We start from the raw sequence: 16,810 nt of genomic DNA on the forward strand, positions 1-16,810 counted from the left end.
GTTGAGTATCGCCGTGGTCTATTGCTGTATTTCTTTTATCTTTATAAAGTTGAGTATCGCCGTGGTCTATTTCTGTATTTCTTTTATCTCTATAAAGTTGAGTATCGCCGTGGTCTATTTCTGTATTTCTTTTATCTCTATGAAGTTGAGTATCGCCGTGGTCTATTTCTGTATTTCTTTTATCTCTATAAAGTTGAGTATCGCCGTGGTCTATTTCTATACCTCTTTTATCTTTATAAAGTTGAGTATCGCCGTGGTCTATTTCTGTATTTCTTTTATCTTTACAAAGTTGAGTATCGCCGTGGTCTATTTCTGTATTTCTTTTATCTTTACAAAGTTGAGTATCGCCGTGGTCTATTTCTGTATTTCTTTTATCTTTACAAAGTTGAGTATCGCCGTGGTCTATTTCTGTATTTCTTTTATCTCTATGAAGTTGAGTATCGCCGTGGTCTATTTCTATACCTCTTTTATCTCTATAAAGTTGAGTATCGCCGTGGTCTATTTCTGTATTTCTTTTATCTCTATAAAGTTGAGTATCGCCGTGGTCTATTTCTGTACCTCTTTTATCTTTACAAAGTTGAGTATCGCCGTGGTCTATTTCTGTATTTCTTTTATCTCTATGAAGTTGAGTATCGCCGTGGTCTATTTCTATACCTCTTTTATCTCTATAAAGTTGAGTATCGCCGTGGTCTATTTCTATACCTCTTTTATCTCTATAAAGTTGAGTATCGCCGTGGTCTATTTCTGTATTTCTTTTATCTTTACAAAGTTGAGTATCGCCGTGGTCTATTTCTATACCTCTTTTATCTCTATAAAGTTGAGTATCGCCGTGGTCTATTTCTGTATTTCTTTTATCTTTACAAAGTTGAGTATCGCCGTGGTCTATTTCTGTATTTCTTTTATCTCTATGAAGTTGAGTATCGCCGTGGTCTATTTCTATACCTCTTTTATCTCTATAAAGTTGAGTATCGCCGTGGTCTATTTCTGTATTTCTTTTATCTCTATAAAGTTGAGTATCGCCGTGGTCTATTTCTATACCTCTTTTATCTCTATAAAGTTGAGTATCGCCGTGGTCTATTTCTGTATTTCTTTTATCTCTATGAAGTTGAGTATCGCCGTGGTCTATTTCTGTACCTCTTTTATCTTTATAAAGTTGAGTATCGCCGTGGTCTATTTCTATATTTCTTTTATCTTTACAAAGTTGAGTATCGCCGTGGTCTATTTCTATACCTGTTTTATCTCTATAAAGTTTGGTATCTCCGTCGTCTATTTCTGTATTTCTTTGATTTTTACAAAGTTGAGTATCGCCATTATCTATTTCTGTATTTCTTTTATCTTTACAAAGTTTGGTATCTCCGTGGTCCATTTATGTACTTCTTTTATCTTTACAAAGTTTGGTATCTCCGTGGTCCATTTATGTACTTCTTTTATCTTTACAAAGTTTGGTATCTCCGTGGTCTATTTCTGTATTTCTTTGATTTTTACAAAGTTGAGTATCGCCGTTGTCCATTTCTGTACTTCTTTTATCTTTAGAAAGTTGGGTATCGCCGTGGTCCATTTCTGTACTTCTTGTATCTTTAAAAAGTTGAGTAACACCGTGATCTATTTCTACATTTGTTCTATCTTTATAAACTTGAGTTTCACTTAGATTTATTTCAATATTAAGCTAATCTTTCATGATATATTTTGGTCTATTTTAGACTCTGTATTCTCACGGCTACAAACATCTTGAATAGTATACGAATCACGCGGTAAATACGAAATTCGACTCATTTTCAGTTGACGTCATGAGTGTGATAACATTATAACTCCGACTATGTTTCTAATAATAACATGCAATGCAGGAAACAATTGCACAGTTGTCACTTTCTCACAGGACTTTGCACTGTAATGTAATTAAAGGATAAGATATTGTGTACGTTTTTCAAATCGATAAACAACACTAGAAACTTAGCAACATAGTTTTGTGTGTAAGAATAAGGGTGTTCGATGGATATACAGAGGGTGTGTCTTGTATTTTATTGTATTAATTACTTACGAACACTTCGTAACAAAATTCTTTGTGAATAAAACAGTTTCTCTTCACTGAAACTCAGAAAATAGAACAAAAACAATGTTTGCGATGTTACTTAATGGTGGACAAACATAAAAGAGTACAAAAACACGGTAAAGTGTTATCAAGTTATTTTAACCGATATAAGTAACTCAATAATTAATTTGGTGTCGGCCGGATATAGGAGTGACACAAGAACGACCTTTTACCTTTGACATTACAAACATTACAGCCAACAATACCAAAATCAAAACTGTTTCATATAAGACCTACGAATGAAATCAAAGGGTACAAACTACAAAATGACAAAAATATAAAATACACCATAGTAAAAGAGATATCTACATAAGTCGGACCCATATAGAGAAGGGGGTACACCGTTTATTAAAAATACAATCTATCCTCACACTTCTCAAACAAAATGTGACTATTGTAAGACTGGAAAGCCAAATTCCGAAGTTTGTTTGTTTGTTGTAGAGCAAAGCCATTCTGGGCCATTTGCTGTTTTGCTCGCGGGGAATCAAATCCCGGATTATAACGTTCTATGTCCTCATTGTTACCACTGTCCCACCGTTAGGGGATAACTTTGGGTGATTAGTTTTACTTATCAACCCCAAAGCAATTCGTTTTAAGATAGCTCATATTATAGAAAATTTATAAAGCCTTATAATAGGGTGAATAATTTATGGACTCCCTGTTTATTTAACACTCTTCCATTTACCCTATTACCAAAAACAACTTTGTTTGCCCAACTGGCTGTAGTTGGTGAATGGAATGCTTAAACATAGCTTTGCAGACTCGTACACTCAGTATATCTGTTTTTCAGTGACAAATAGATAACAATTTTTTTGCCCAAATACTATTTTACGCACGAGACTCACTAACAGAACATCAGTCTGATAATAGGTGTATCCCCACCGCAGTGCAAGTCCTAGTCCTGCAAATAACTCTTCCTATACACTTTATTTATCTCAGGTTGTACTTACTATGCTGGTTTCATTTGTCTGCTCTACTTCTTACTGTAAACCATAATCTATTGTTAAAGGTGAAATATAATTAGATGAAATGATGTCGTTGCTGTTTCTTTTCAGGATCGTGGAATCAGGTACATTAAATGAAAAGCAAAACCAGGAAAAAATATATTTTTTTAAATAGTTGGTAAGACGAAAAAATCATAATAACTTTTAAATTATTATTCGTTATGGAATAAATTTTATTTGTTAATTAGTATATTAAGAAAAAGAATATATTCCACATTTTTTTAAAAGATATTATATCAGTTTTTTCTTTTCAGCGACAAAAATTAGTACCTGTCCAAATGTTTCTTAGTTGGTCATGCATAATATCAGTTCTTATATATTTAAAAACAGCTGGTATGGGTAGAGAAAGCATTATGTAGAGGAGCGAACAACGTTTCGACCTTCTTCGGTCATCGTCAGGTTCACAAAGAAAGAAAAGGTTACTGACCGGTAACTGGCAACATGTTTGAAGGCGGTTGTGTAATTGAGTGTAGGAATGTAGAGGGTGTGCTTAGATGTCTTAGATATTAGATATTTATTAATATAGGTATAAAGGTGTTCCTTTGTATTGGTTTGTTTTCCCTCCTTCTATCTTATCAATTCGTTATTAGGGGCACCTATGGTTAGAGAGCTCTTGTAGGTGCGAAAATTCTAAAAACAATTTTGAAAGAAACTTACTTACATTTGAACATTGTCCAATTTAGTTTTATCGATTTTGGCTCTTGGAGCTTAATCGGCTTTTAGCAAGTTTTATGGGACTTCATCTTTCATAATTACAGTTGCATAATATTAGATGGAAATAGAAGTTATGTTCATTATTCATAGTGATAAAAACGAATACTCACGTTGATATAGGAAGCAGGAGGAAGGTCACCCCTTATGCCAGAAAACTGGGTAAACAGAGCTAAGAGGCTGGTCACACACAAAGTGACCCTCCCAGGAATAGCGTCCAAACCCATCCAAAAAGACAACCAGGACAGAGTTACAATCAAAGCACTTGGAGCAAAGACTTGCATGAGGTGGTGTGCGATCTGCCTCTCGAACTTGAACTCCACGAATACAGTGGAGTATTCCACTGGAATACAAGAATAATTTAGTCCAATTCTGAAACATACACGTTGGAATACACAACTATAAGTAAAGCAACACCTTCCAATTTATCTTTAAATAACTGAGGTTTCGAAATGGCCCAGTAACGCGACACGTAAAATCAAATATTCAAGAAGAAATGTTATTGGTTGCCACTTGTTATGAGTGGCTAGTGGTCTATTTTTGGGCCCATGGATGTGGTGATGTTTTAGCATCGTATACCACTTGCACTTAATGAAATAACTGAGCAAACCTTATCTGATACTTAATGTTGTATAATTTTGAGCATTAGGGTATAATTTGGTGGGGGGGGGGGAGCTCTAATAATCTCTTTGTCTCACTCAGGAAAATCCTTATGCTTAGCCAGTTTGTTAAGATACTCGAGGAGACCCGAGTTGGTTTAGTACAGGGTGAGGTAAAAGTCGTTCACCACAATGAGTGATTTTTTTACAAGCCGTATTTGCGTTTCACAAGCTGTTGTTGTTATAATTATTAATAGGAATTTCATTAATTTTGTAAGATCGTGGTGAAATGATTCTATTGGGTTATTGCTTCGTGCTATTCACGATGCACGTTTCTTCAAACACGTGAATGCCATGGTGATGCGTGAATTTTGCATCCCCTTCTAGCATCATTACTTTGCTGAAAACGCCATTTCAAACCATAAATTTACCTTATGCTGGAAAGAAATACAATATTTAGGAACACGAGTCAACTTTCTGCTTGATGAGACACTTTGGTATTGACTTCTTCTTGTCGGCGGGTTGTTTACATTTCCGAATTCAACCCTTCCCATCATGCTTTTTGATTGGTTCATTCGTTCTGTTTTGATTTTCGCGCAAAGTTACACGAAGGCTATCTGCTCTAGCCGTCCCTAATTTAACAGTGAAAGACTAGAGGGAAGACAGCTAGACATTACCACCCACCGCCAACTCTTTACTAACGAAAGAGTGGGATTGAAAATCACGTTACAATGCCTTCATGGCTGAAAGAGCGAGCGAATTTGGTGGGGTTGGGATTTGAACCCCTAATCACTTGGCCATGTCAGACTCAAAAAAAGAAAGAGTGAAAACTGGTTTAATTTCGAGTAAACAAAACTGGTTCTAAAATAAAATAAACAGATTTCTGTTTTACTCTGCCTGTTTATGTATCGTTCATTTCATGATGCTTATATTTAGATAAAATTCACTGATATACCAATGGATACTCAGTGATAAGTTTCGGAGCTTATAACACTAAATTTCGAAGTTCGATCCCCATGGCTAACACAGCGTAGATATCTCGTTTGGATGCTTTATGCAAAACCAGACAAACTCCACTCGGTAAAATTAGTTTGTCCACTTTCTATGTGTTTGTGTGAGTGCGTGTATGAAAAAGGTTTATTTGCATATGTTTTAAGCTAAAGCCACATTAATTTCTGTATCTGTTCTAAGTTTGTAGACTTACCACGAAAAACGTGACGTCATTATTTCGTCACGCCATAAAAATACTACGAAACAAATTGTTATTAAAACAGAAACTCATTTTACGTGTCCTAAAACAAAACGAAAGTTCTCCTAGACACATTTATACATTACCAAATAGTGTGACGACTCTACATTCGCCTTTCTTCAGTTCTAAATTATGTTGTAACAGCTTGAGGTCCGGGTTTATGAGCACATCCGAAATGTTTTTTTTCCAGCGGTAAAGGACCGTAGAAGACGAATATGCGTCTGTTCCAAAGAAACAATAAACAAGATGTGAGGATGAAAACGACACAGGTCCTTTCTTTTTCTGGACTTCACGAAATTATTTAATGTCGTCAAGATGTAGCAAGATTTTACAAGTATTGGTATTTGTCTGAAGAATAACTTGCTATCTACTAAACACGTTTTTTTGTCCAATGACGTACTGTAACTCGCAGGAGGAAAAATGGCGGAACCCTACCTGCATAACGATCCAAGAAACATTAGAATATTCCGTTTCCTACCATTATTATGCATCAATATGTACGTTAATCGCTTTTAGTTATTCGGAGTTGGCCCGTTAGAGGTCGCTCGACTCGTAATCTGAAGGTCGCGGGTTCGAATTCCCGTCGCACCAAACATGCTCGTTCTTTCAGCCGTGGGGGCGTTATAATGTGACGACCAGCTTCATTATTCGTTGGTAAAAGAGCGGCCCAAGACTAGGGTGGTCATGACTAGCTAGGTACCTTCCCTCTAGTCTCACACTACTAAATTAGGGACAGCCAACGCAGATAGGCCTAGTGTAGTTTTGCGCGAAATTCAAAAACAAACAAACAAACATAATTATCAAAATGAACAAGAAGATACACTTTAAACGACAAAGTTTGTTTGTTTGTTTTGGAATTTCGCACAAAGCTACTCGAGGGCTATCTGTGCTAGCCGTCCCTAATTTAGCAGTGTAAGACTAGAGGGAAGGCAGCTAGTCATCACCACCCACCGCCAACTCTTGGGCTACTCTTTTACCAACGAATAGTGGGATTCACCGTAACATTATAACGCACCCACGGCTGGGAGGGCGAGCATGTTTAGCGCGACGCGGGCGCGAACCCGCGACCCTCGGATTACGAGTCGCATGCTTTACGCGCTAGGCCATGCCGGGCCTTAAACGACAAAAGGTCGAGATTATGAAGTGTAAAGGTAACGCTAGATGGCTCTCCATTCGCTCAAAAAAAAACAAACATGAACGAAACAAACGTAATAATACATTAAGTAATGCCTAACAAACTACATACGGCATTTAGTCAGCGTGGATTGTTAACAGTTGTGTAACACAATAATTCAGTAACGCCAGGTTTAAATCACCAGAATCGATGTCAGTGAACTTTTACATTTTTGTATTTTTCATCATGATAAAATAGACGTGAAACATTCGCAAACAATTTACCTAACATTTATCTTTCTATAAAACTTCTATAATAAAATATTTTATATTTTACTCCAAACTCAATAAAACACGTCAACGTTTAAATACAAAAACTTTGTAATTCGCTTCCCAGTGACACAACGGTATATCTGTCAACTCCCACCACTAGAAACTGGGTTTCGATACCTGTGGTGGGCAGAACAGAGATAGCCCATTGTATAATCTTGTACGTAATTTCAAACAAATTAAACCAAATCCTATGGTTCGATATTTTTACTATGAACCAATGGTTTGCCATAGTTTCGCCTTAACGTTTTCGTTTATGAAAAATATCTAAAGGAAGGCAAACAAATTTTGCCGTTGATGGAAAAAAAAATGTCTGTGAAACAGTTTGAATTTCACACGAAGCTCCTCGAGGGCTGTCTTCGCTATTCGTAGCTAATTTTGAAGTGACAGATTAGAAGAAATACATCTGGTCAATATCACCCACCGTCAGCTCGTGGACGACTTTATTTAAATAACGCTTTTGATGGCCTATGTTACAACGCACCCACAATCCCCCAAGAGGTTTGGTTTGGTTTGTTTTGAATTTCGCGCAAACTTACTTGAGGGCTATCTGCGCTAGCCGTCCCTAATTTAGCAGTGTAAGACTAGAGGAAAGGCACCTAGTCATCACCACCCACCGCCAACTCTTGGGCTACTCTTTTACCAACGAATAGTGAGATTGTTCGTCTCATTATTACGCCCCCACGGCTAAAAGGGCAAGCCGGTTTGGTATGGAGAGAATACGAACCTGCAACCCTCGGATAACGAGTCGAGTGCCTTAACCGTCAGGCCATGCCGGGGCCTTCCCCCAAAAGCAGAACAGGATTTGTTTCTTTTCCTTTTTCATTACTGTAACGGTTTGCGAACCTTGGATCTTCAGTTCGGCACGCTAACACAAGGCCACACTCGGCCTCCTAACAGTAAAATGTCCTTTGTTATGAAAAGAAATACCAAGCAATGATGAATAAATAAAAACTATCTACTAACGGATATCTAAATAAATTTTGGCTAAAATTGTTTTAGAAAAATTAAATATTTCGCGACGGAATAATTGATGAAGGATTTGCTTCACTGGGAACTAGCGTGTGTGAAGCAAACTCAAAGATTCGTAATAATTATAAATACAAAACATTTAGAACGTAAAATATCGCAGGTGGGATGGCAAGTTGGTTAGGGAACTCGACGCGCAATCTGAAGGTGGCGACTTCGAATCCCAACCACATGTTCTCACCCATTTAGCCGTGAGGACATTATAATGTAACGGTCAATCCAAGAATTTGTTGGTAAAAGAATAGCCCAAGGTGTCTGATGATCACTTGTTGCCCTCCCTCGCATAGTTATGCGAGAAATTTCAAACAAATCACGCACCAGTAGAAAATATATACATCCAAAGAGCTAAGTTTTCATCTTGCAAACAGATACAGTTAAATTTACTATTGGTCCCAAAATTTCTTAGGAATTTTTCATGGTATTGTATTAAAGAGACCATTAAAAAAAAAAAAAATACACTTACAACTTCGCAGCCTAAAAGGGCACGTCTGTATATCTACAGGATAATGTTTAAATTCCATTTGACATGCGACAACAGCGGCTAACCTGGAAATTAAAAAAACGAAAAAATATTTTATTTCTTCCTTTTATCAAAAAAAAACATTCTGCTTTTATTTATTAATAATGTTGATAATGTTTTGAGATAAACTAATTTATCCTCCTTTAAAACGTATAACTAATCTCTGATGCGAATAATGTTTGAGTTCGAAGAACACAGACAAACTGCTGAAGTAAAGAGGAAACTCATTGGTTAAAAATAACCACCACTTTTAACCAATGAAATCTCAGCATTCTCCACCCTTTTCAAATACAGAGAAATTCAAGTGCCCTTTAATGTCCATAAAACGTTTGAAGACTACTTTGGCGTAATTAAACTAAAATAACTTCTATAAAAGCAAAATTTTCTCATTTGTTTTCTATGTACCGTTTTCGGAGAAGTTAAATATTTTCCTTATATTGAGAGTTATTATGATATGATCTATCCTACACCAGTCAGAAGTCAGTAAAGTATTGTCTGGCCTCTGAATTGGTTTGTGTTAAAGAAATACACATATGAATAAGAAATTATTGGTGAAAGAACGCCTCGATTTAATAAAAACAGTAAAAACAAATAATTCTGGATTTATATAATAAAATCTAACAGTTTGCTACGTAACGCAAATTAAAATAATAACTCGAGACGATTCAAATATTCTACGAAACTGTTGAAGAAGATGAGATAAAAAGTCATATCATATTATTGAATAAAATAAGGTAACCAGTCATAAGCTATTGTTAAAGAAAATAGGATATTTAGTCACCTATTGTTAAAAAATAAGGTAATGTCATAAGCTACTGTTGAAGAAAACAAGGTAAATATCATCTATTGTTAACGAAAATAAGGTAAAAGGAATAACCTACTGCTGATGAAAATAAGGTAAACATCATAATCTACTGTTGACGAAATAAGGTAAAAATCATAATCTACTGTTGACGAAATAAGGTAAAAATCATAATCTATTGTTGACGAAATAAGGTAAAAATCATAACCTATTGTTGAAGAAAACAAGATGGAAACATCAGAACCTATTGTTAAAGAATAGAAAATGAAGAACAGGAAGTGCACGTGTTACTGGAACATATGAATGAAAATCTGATTTTTCTATTTCTTTCCTTAAATTATGGAAAAGTGTTGAGAAATCCAGAACATTCTTAATGTCCCCAAATTAAGTTCAAACACGACCCCTACCTGACTGTATATTCCATTTCACAAATGTCCGAATCTTTTAGAGTTATTCTTAACACTTTCGTAGAAGAAGCTTCAGATGGTGTATGAACACTTTTAGCGTTTGTGGCGTAAGTGTCGGGAATCCAAAAATAATGTAGTTGATTTTGGGAGACAACAGCGGGGATACCTTTCTGGTCCGTAAGCAGCCCAAACTTACGAAGAAGGGTTTTGTACTGCTTACAGAATTTCCTTGTAACGTTCCAGCTATGCCATAAAAAGTAGTCCAAGCGAAAGTCCTGAAGGAGATGTGAAAGCCTTAATTCATTTTAAATTAGTTCTTTTGAGGCATTTTCAATGTTTAAATTGGAGTTATCGAATAAACTTAAGTTTCTTTTAAGATATATGGTTTAAAGTTCGAATAACGTTATCTGTAATTGGTTGATAACCACTCACGCCTTCATCACATCTAGCGAATTACTAATATTTTCCAGTCACGTGCTCTTGCGCTCCATAGCTTGCGAGAGTTTTATTACTGAAAACCTAAATCATTATTTAAGAAAGAAAATTTCCAAAGACGTTCCAACTCTGTGTTTAAACTTGCGTGTTTTTCTTATAGCAAAGCCACATCGAGCTATCTTCTGAGCCAACCGAGGGAAATCGAACCCCTGATTTTAGCATTGTAAATCCGTAGACTTACCACTGTACTAGCAGGGGGCGTGTATATACACATGTGTATTAGTGCATCGTAATCAACTGATAAATATACGTCATAATTTTGAACATAAACAATAAAGTACACAATTCTTTGACAGAAATATGCATACAATTGCGGAGATCTAGTTCCCTTTGCACATAAACATTGACGTCTTACACTTTTATTATTTTTAGTATAGTTGTTAAAGAAGTGTTTAATTTTATCACATTGTGTATACATCTAGCCCCCCAAAAAATGCCCGGCATGGCCAGGTAGTACAGGCACTCGACTCGTAATCCAAGGGTCGCGGGTTCGAATCCCAGTAACGCCAAACATGCTCGCCCTTTCAGTCGTGGGGACTTTAGAATCAGACGGTTAGTCCCATTATTGGTTGGTAAAAGAGTAGTCCACGTGTTGGCGGTGGGTGGTAATGACTAGCTGCCTTACTTCTAATCTTACACTACCCAATTAGGGACGGCTCTCACAGATAGACCTCGGATGAAAGAACGAGCACGTTTGGTGCGATGGGATTCGAACCCGTGACCCTCAGATGACGAGTCGAGTGCCGTAACCACCTGAATGTAAGAGGAATAAAAATAATAACTCGAGGTGATTCAAAGATTTTACGAAACTGTTGGAGAAAAGATGGTAAAAAAATCATAAGCTATTGCTAATGAAACAAAGGTAATAAATCATAAACTACTTGAAAATATTATTATGTTTTAATTACACTTATAATTACGCATTTGTAAACACTTTTCGCTTACACTACAGAAGCGACACCTATTTTTTCAAAGTGTACACTATAAAAGATATATTTATCAGAGTTAATTTCGGTGAATCCAGATGTATTTTAATAACTGGACCTTGACTTCAAAAATAACTTCGTTTGAGTGTCCAAGTTCGAGATCGTTATTCATGGATTAATTTTAGGCATAATAACCACTTTTATAAGACTAAAAAAGGAAGTTTGACGTAATACATTGCTGAATAAATGTTACAAGCAGAACGGTTGTATTAAGAATGGAGTTAAACGTGACAAGATTGGCTTAAAAATGACAGCTTGTGATCCTTTCCAGTCGTCTTTTCCCACCCAAAGCGCACTTCTAGCAGGTACTTAACCGTCTACGTAATACATATGTACAAAGAGGGTTTCAAATAATCAGTGAAAAGGTTTTCTTTGCTTTACGTAACATGAAGCGATTTTAACGTACGACAGCAAACAATTAGAAGTACACAAAGTGTGTTTGTTTTTTACTTTCGCGCAAAGCTACACGAGGGTTATCTGTACTAGCCGTCCCTAATTTTGCAGTGTGAAACTAGAGGGAAGGCAGCTAGTAATAACCCCTCACTGTCAAGGCTATTCTTTCATCAACGAATAGGGGGATTGACCGAAATATTATAACGTCCCCACAGCTGAAAGGGCAAGTATGTTTGGTGCGGCGGAGAGTTGAACCCACGTCCCTCAGAATACGATTCGAACGTCTTAACCCACCTGGCCAACTAGACAAAGAAATGTAATTAGAATAATAATAAACTTATGTTAGCAGGCTTTAAATATATACTTGACGAAAAACCTCCGGATAAATTAAATTTCGATATACCCGACGTTTCGACTTACTCATTCGTTCTATTATAATAAACTAACAGTTTACGACGGGTGGTTTGGACTTCCTGTTCTCCTTTTAGTCTAAATTAAAAATATATTGAGAACAAAGGCACAAGTCAAAACGTCGAGTATTTTCAAAAAGTCTTATTGGTCTGAGGTCTGTGGTCTTATTTATAACTATGATGATTTCACATAAACTTGAAGTCTGTGGACGTATGTCTATAGTAATGATTTCATATAAACCTGAAGTCTGTGGTCATATGTCTTCAATGATGATTTCATATAAACCTGAAGTCTGTGGTCGTATGTCTTCAGTAATGATTTCATATAAACCTGAAGTCTGTGGTCGTATGTCTTCAGTGATGATCTCATATAAACCTGAAGTTTGTGGTCGTATGTCTATAGTAATAATTTCATATAAACCTGAAGTCTGTGGTCATATGTCTTCAATGATGATTTCATATAAACCTGAAGTCTGTGGTCGTATGTCTTCAGTAATGATTTCATATAAACCTGAAGTCTGTGGTCGTATGTCTTCAGTGATGATCTCATATAAACCTGAAGTCTGTGGTCGTATGTCTATAGTAATAATTTCATATAAACCTGAAGTCTGTGGCCGTATGTCTATAGTAATAATTTCATATAAACCTGAAGTTTGTTATTCTGTTTAGTTCAGTAATTATTTCTAATCTCCAGTCTGCATTAAGACAGCTGAGATTAAATAGCAGATATTTACTTCCTTCACTGCGAAGAAACAACGCTATAAACTAGGTTTTGGTACCCGTGGTTAGCAGAGCACAGCCAGCCCACAGACCTTGAGATTCGCAGGCCGGAACGTTAACTACTGTGTTTACAGTAAATGGTCTTCTCGGCTTCCATATTTATACAGAATTAGTTTTCGTAACAAAGATAAGAGGAGGGAAATTTTAGAATGTGGTTTTTCTGAAAATTATAAAATTTCGCTGATACTATGATTAAATAATAAGTTGAGGGCATTCAAAAATCAATGTCATATGAACCTGTTCTGAATGTGTGTTTCATGAAGTTTAATTGTTTAATATTAGATCCCTACATGGCCAGGTGGTTAAGGGACTCGATTCGTAATACGAGGGTCGCGGGTTCGAATCCCTGTCGCACCAAACATGCTCGCCCGGGGCGTTATAATGTGACGGTCAATCCCACTATTCGGTGGTAAAAGAGTAGCCCCAGATTTGGCGGTGGGTAGTGATGACTAGCTGACTCCCCTCTAGTCTTACACTGCTAAATTAGGGACGGTCAGCGCAGATAGCCCTCGTGGAGCTTTGCGCGAAATTTAATATAAATCAAATTCTCCAGAGGCACAGCAGTATGTATATCCGCGAATTTATAACGCTAGAAACCGGGTTTCGAGTTTTGATCTGTCTTTAGAGCAAAGTCGCAGTGGGCTGCCTGTCGTGTTTATCATGTGGAATCGAACCCCATATATTAGCCTCATAAATTTATAGATAACCACTGCTCCATCACATCAGTTTTTCATGATATTACTAACACGTGATTTTCACGTCAGCATCCAATCAGTGAAAACCCCTAAATATCTCAAACAATCAATTTTTGTCAATATTATAATCGGACAGTTACACATTAAATCACTACAGTAAACAGAGCGGCGACAATTTATTTGATTTTTCTCATATCTAAAATTAATATATTTAGTTTTCTCAACATCTCAAAGTAAATTGGTGCTTATAAACCAATTTGCCCCTCAGTGGCTCAGCGGTATGTCTGCGGACTTATAACGCTAAAAACCGGGTTTCAATTCCCGTGGTAGGCAGAGCACAGATAGCCCATTGAGTAGCTTTGTGCTTAATTCAAAACAACAACAACATAAACCAGTTCATCGTTTTCAGTAAAAATTAACATCTCAGAAGTCAAGTCTCGCTTTATATTTTTAAGTCGTATTAACCACTTATAACCATCACAAATAAAATAGGGCGCAGAACACAACCTTGTGGTACACCGTACTCAATTTTGATTTCATTGACAACGTAACTTCCGGTTTTTATATTTTGTTTCCTACATTGTTCCTTTCGTTTCCAACTTCCTACAAACATACCGTGCTAAGCTCAGGCAAAAGTTTGTTTGTTTTATTTTTGTGGAATTTCGTGCAAAGCTACTCGAGCGCTATCTGTGCTAGCCGTCCCTAATTTAGCATCGTAAGACTAGAGGGAAAGCAGCTAGCCCTCACCACCCACCGCCAACTCTTGGGCTACTCTTTTACCACCAAATAGTGGGATTGATCGTAACATTATAACGCCCCCACGGCTGTGAGGGCGAGCATATTTGGCGCGACGGGGATGCGAATCCGCGACCCTCGGATTACGAGTCGAACGCCTTAACACACTTGGCCATGCCGGGCCGCTTCAAATTGTCATTCAAAATTTTATGAACTGTGGAAGTGAATTCTGGTATTGCATTTTCAGTATCACATTTCTTAAAATACCATTGGTTAGCAGAGAAATACTCGAAATTGTTTATTTGACCACGTTTTCACTGACTTTAGAAAATGCTAAAAAAAATCTGACTAACAAATTGGCTAACTCAATAATCAATCACCTACAGTTCGATAATAATTCGTTCTAGCCGAAATCGAATTAAAAGTTACGTGGCTCAAGTTGTTTCTTACCTTCACCACCACCACCCCGCTATTACAGCGGTAAGTCTACGGATTTACAACGTTAAAATCAGAGGTTCTATTTTCCTCGGTAGTCTCAGCAGATAGCCCGATGTGGCTTTGCTGTAAGAAAAACACATACTTACAAATCCTTCATTACGTTTTCAATAACGTTCCAAAACTCCCTGCGGCCAAAAACAATACAAACGTCCAAATTTGGAAACAAAAACAAAACGTAATATACAACAATATAAAAAATAATAATAAAAATAAACTTACCATGTCCAATGCATTAATGGAATTTACATCTTCTACATAGAATTCTGTCTCAATTAATATCGGCTCTGTACAGACAAAATCAAAAAGAAGATAACACTTTTACAATAGTGGTACATTATGATGATTAACGTGTTAAATAGGTGACTATTTATTCTGTTAAAACATATGTTTTAGACATGAAATGAAATTCCCCAGATGATGTTCTACCATTACAGTTATTTTGGTACCAACAAAGATACTTTGATGACCACACATAAAATAATAAGTGATAAACGTACTGGCAATCAACCACTCCTGCCACCAACTTACGATCTAAAGGTACTAGTTAGCGTCATCAACTAGGGGGAAGAGAGAGGTATTGAGTTATCGTGCAATAAAGTACCAGTTTTAAACAGCTAACATAAACAAGAAGTAAACAACACGGCGACCCACCATTATTACTAGGAGTCCTGATTATTTCTTAGATTTTAAAGACACCTGGTAGTGAGTGAGAATGGGTGAAATCCCCATCAAAAAGTACAGATAAGCCGGATGATGAAGTACCACTTTTTACACACTTAAAATGGGAATAATTAATAGCAAGTAGTTAACAAAATAGTAAGCTATCATGTTCACAAGGAGTCCTAATATTTTCTTAGGTACCTGATGATGTCACCCAGTTGTGGGGAAAAGGTAAGAAATCAATCCCCCTGAAAGAGGTCAGACGTACTGGACAATAAAGTTCTAGTTTTATGTTTCTACTAAATTTGCTTTAAAGTTCCAACACTAGGACACGTACTGCAGCATTTTAACTTTTAAAAAAATAAATCCAAAAGCTTCCAGAGAATAAGTGACCCCTAGATGTCCATAAGAATTTGCTCCACCCTTTCAAGTAAAACTTGAAATAGTGTTAATGGTACCAAGATATAATAATTTGTTACATCTAAACTGCTGAAATTTTAAAATGGTTTAACTTACCTTTGTCGATTACCGGTGGTAAATTACTTAACTTTTGAAATTGTGCATCAGAAATGTTAGTTTCTTCTGTTTGCACATTGCAGTTAGCGGTACTTCCGGTCAGAAACAATCTATAAAACAAGATTTAAAATAAAATGGTCAGGTCAGCGTAATATTAAAGCAACTTTTCAGACACTGAAACCTGGAATATTCACGTCTTAGTGCATGTGTCTGACAACTTGTAGTATATCTGGCTACCGCTAGGGAGCGCCTCGGATATTTCCATGTAAGCAATAGATGGAAAATTGCAAACAATTGTAAATATTAAATGTTAGAATTGTGAAATAACATAAATAAACAGAAATATAACCACTGCACTATGAATTTGTAAATAAAGTATAATTTACTACCTGACCCTTAAAAAGAAGAAAAGTATAATATGATATAGTTAAATAATCTATACTAAACTGAAAACATTGCTATAACGAAACCAGAGGAATAGTAAACATGCTGAGAAAACGAACTGCCAGGTTTAAATATTATAGCTCATTTTGTGTATGGCATAATGACAACTGATTGGTTATATTCTCGGACATTTAGTTTTATTTACAATAAGGCCCGGCATGACCAGGTGGGTTAAGGCGTTCGACTCATAATATGAGGGTCGCGGACTCGAATCCCGGTCGCACCAAACATGATCGCCCTTCCAGCCGTGGGAGCGTTCAATCCCACCGTTCGTAAAAGAGTAGCTCAAGACTTGGCGGTGGGTGGTGATAACTAGTTGCCTTTCCTCTAGTCTTACACTGCTAG

The 16,810-nt window shown here is 36.5% G+C and overlaps 1 protein-coding gene across 1 annotated transcript in view; it reads right to left on the reverse strand.

The window, feature by feature from the left end:
* LOC143228779 (glycine receptor subunit alpha-4-like) overlaps positions 1-16,810 on the reverse strand; it is a 51,346-nt gene that overhangs the window by 13,949 nt on the left and 20,587 nt on the right. The window contains exons 2-7 of the mRNA XM_076460133.1: positions 16,022-16,131; positions 15,065-15,129; positions 9,854-10,128; positions 8,588-8,670; positions 5,739-5,873; positions 3,918-4,147 (exon numbers count right to left, since the gene is read on the reverse strand). Coding sequence (XP_076316248.1) covers positions 3,918-4,147; positions 5,739-5,873; positions 8,588-8,670; positions 9,854-10,128; positions 15,065-15,129; positions 16,022-16,131 — 898 coding nt within the window. The remainder of the gene's footprint in view (positions 1-3,917; positions 4,148-5,738; positions 5,874-8,587; positions 8,671-9,853; positions 10,129-15,064; positions 15,130-16,021; positions 16,132-16,810) is intronic.

The sequence above is a fragment of the Tachypleus tridentatus genome, chromosome 10 (genome assembly GCF_004210375.1).
Source record: "Tachypleus tridentatus isolate NWPU-2018 chromosome 10, ASM421037v1, whole genome shotgun sequence".
In the NCBI taxonomy this organism is placed as follows: domain Eukaryota; kingdom Metazoa; phylum Arthropoda; class Merostomata; order Xiphosura; family Limulidae; genus Tachypleus; species Tachypleus tridentatus.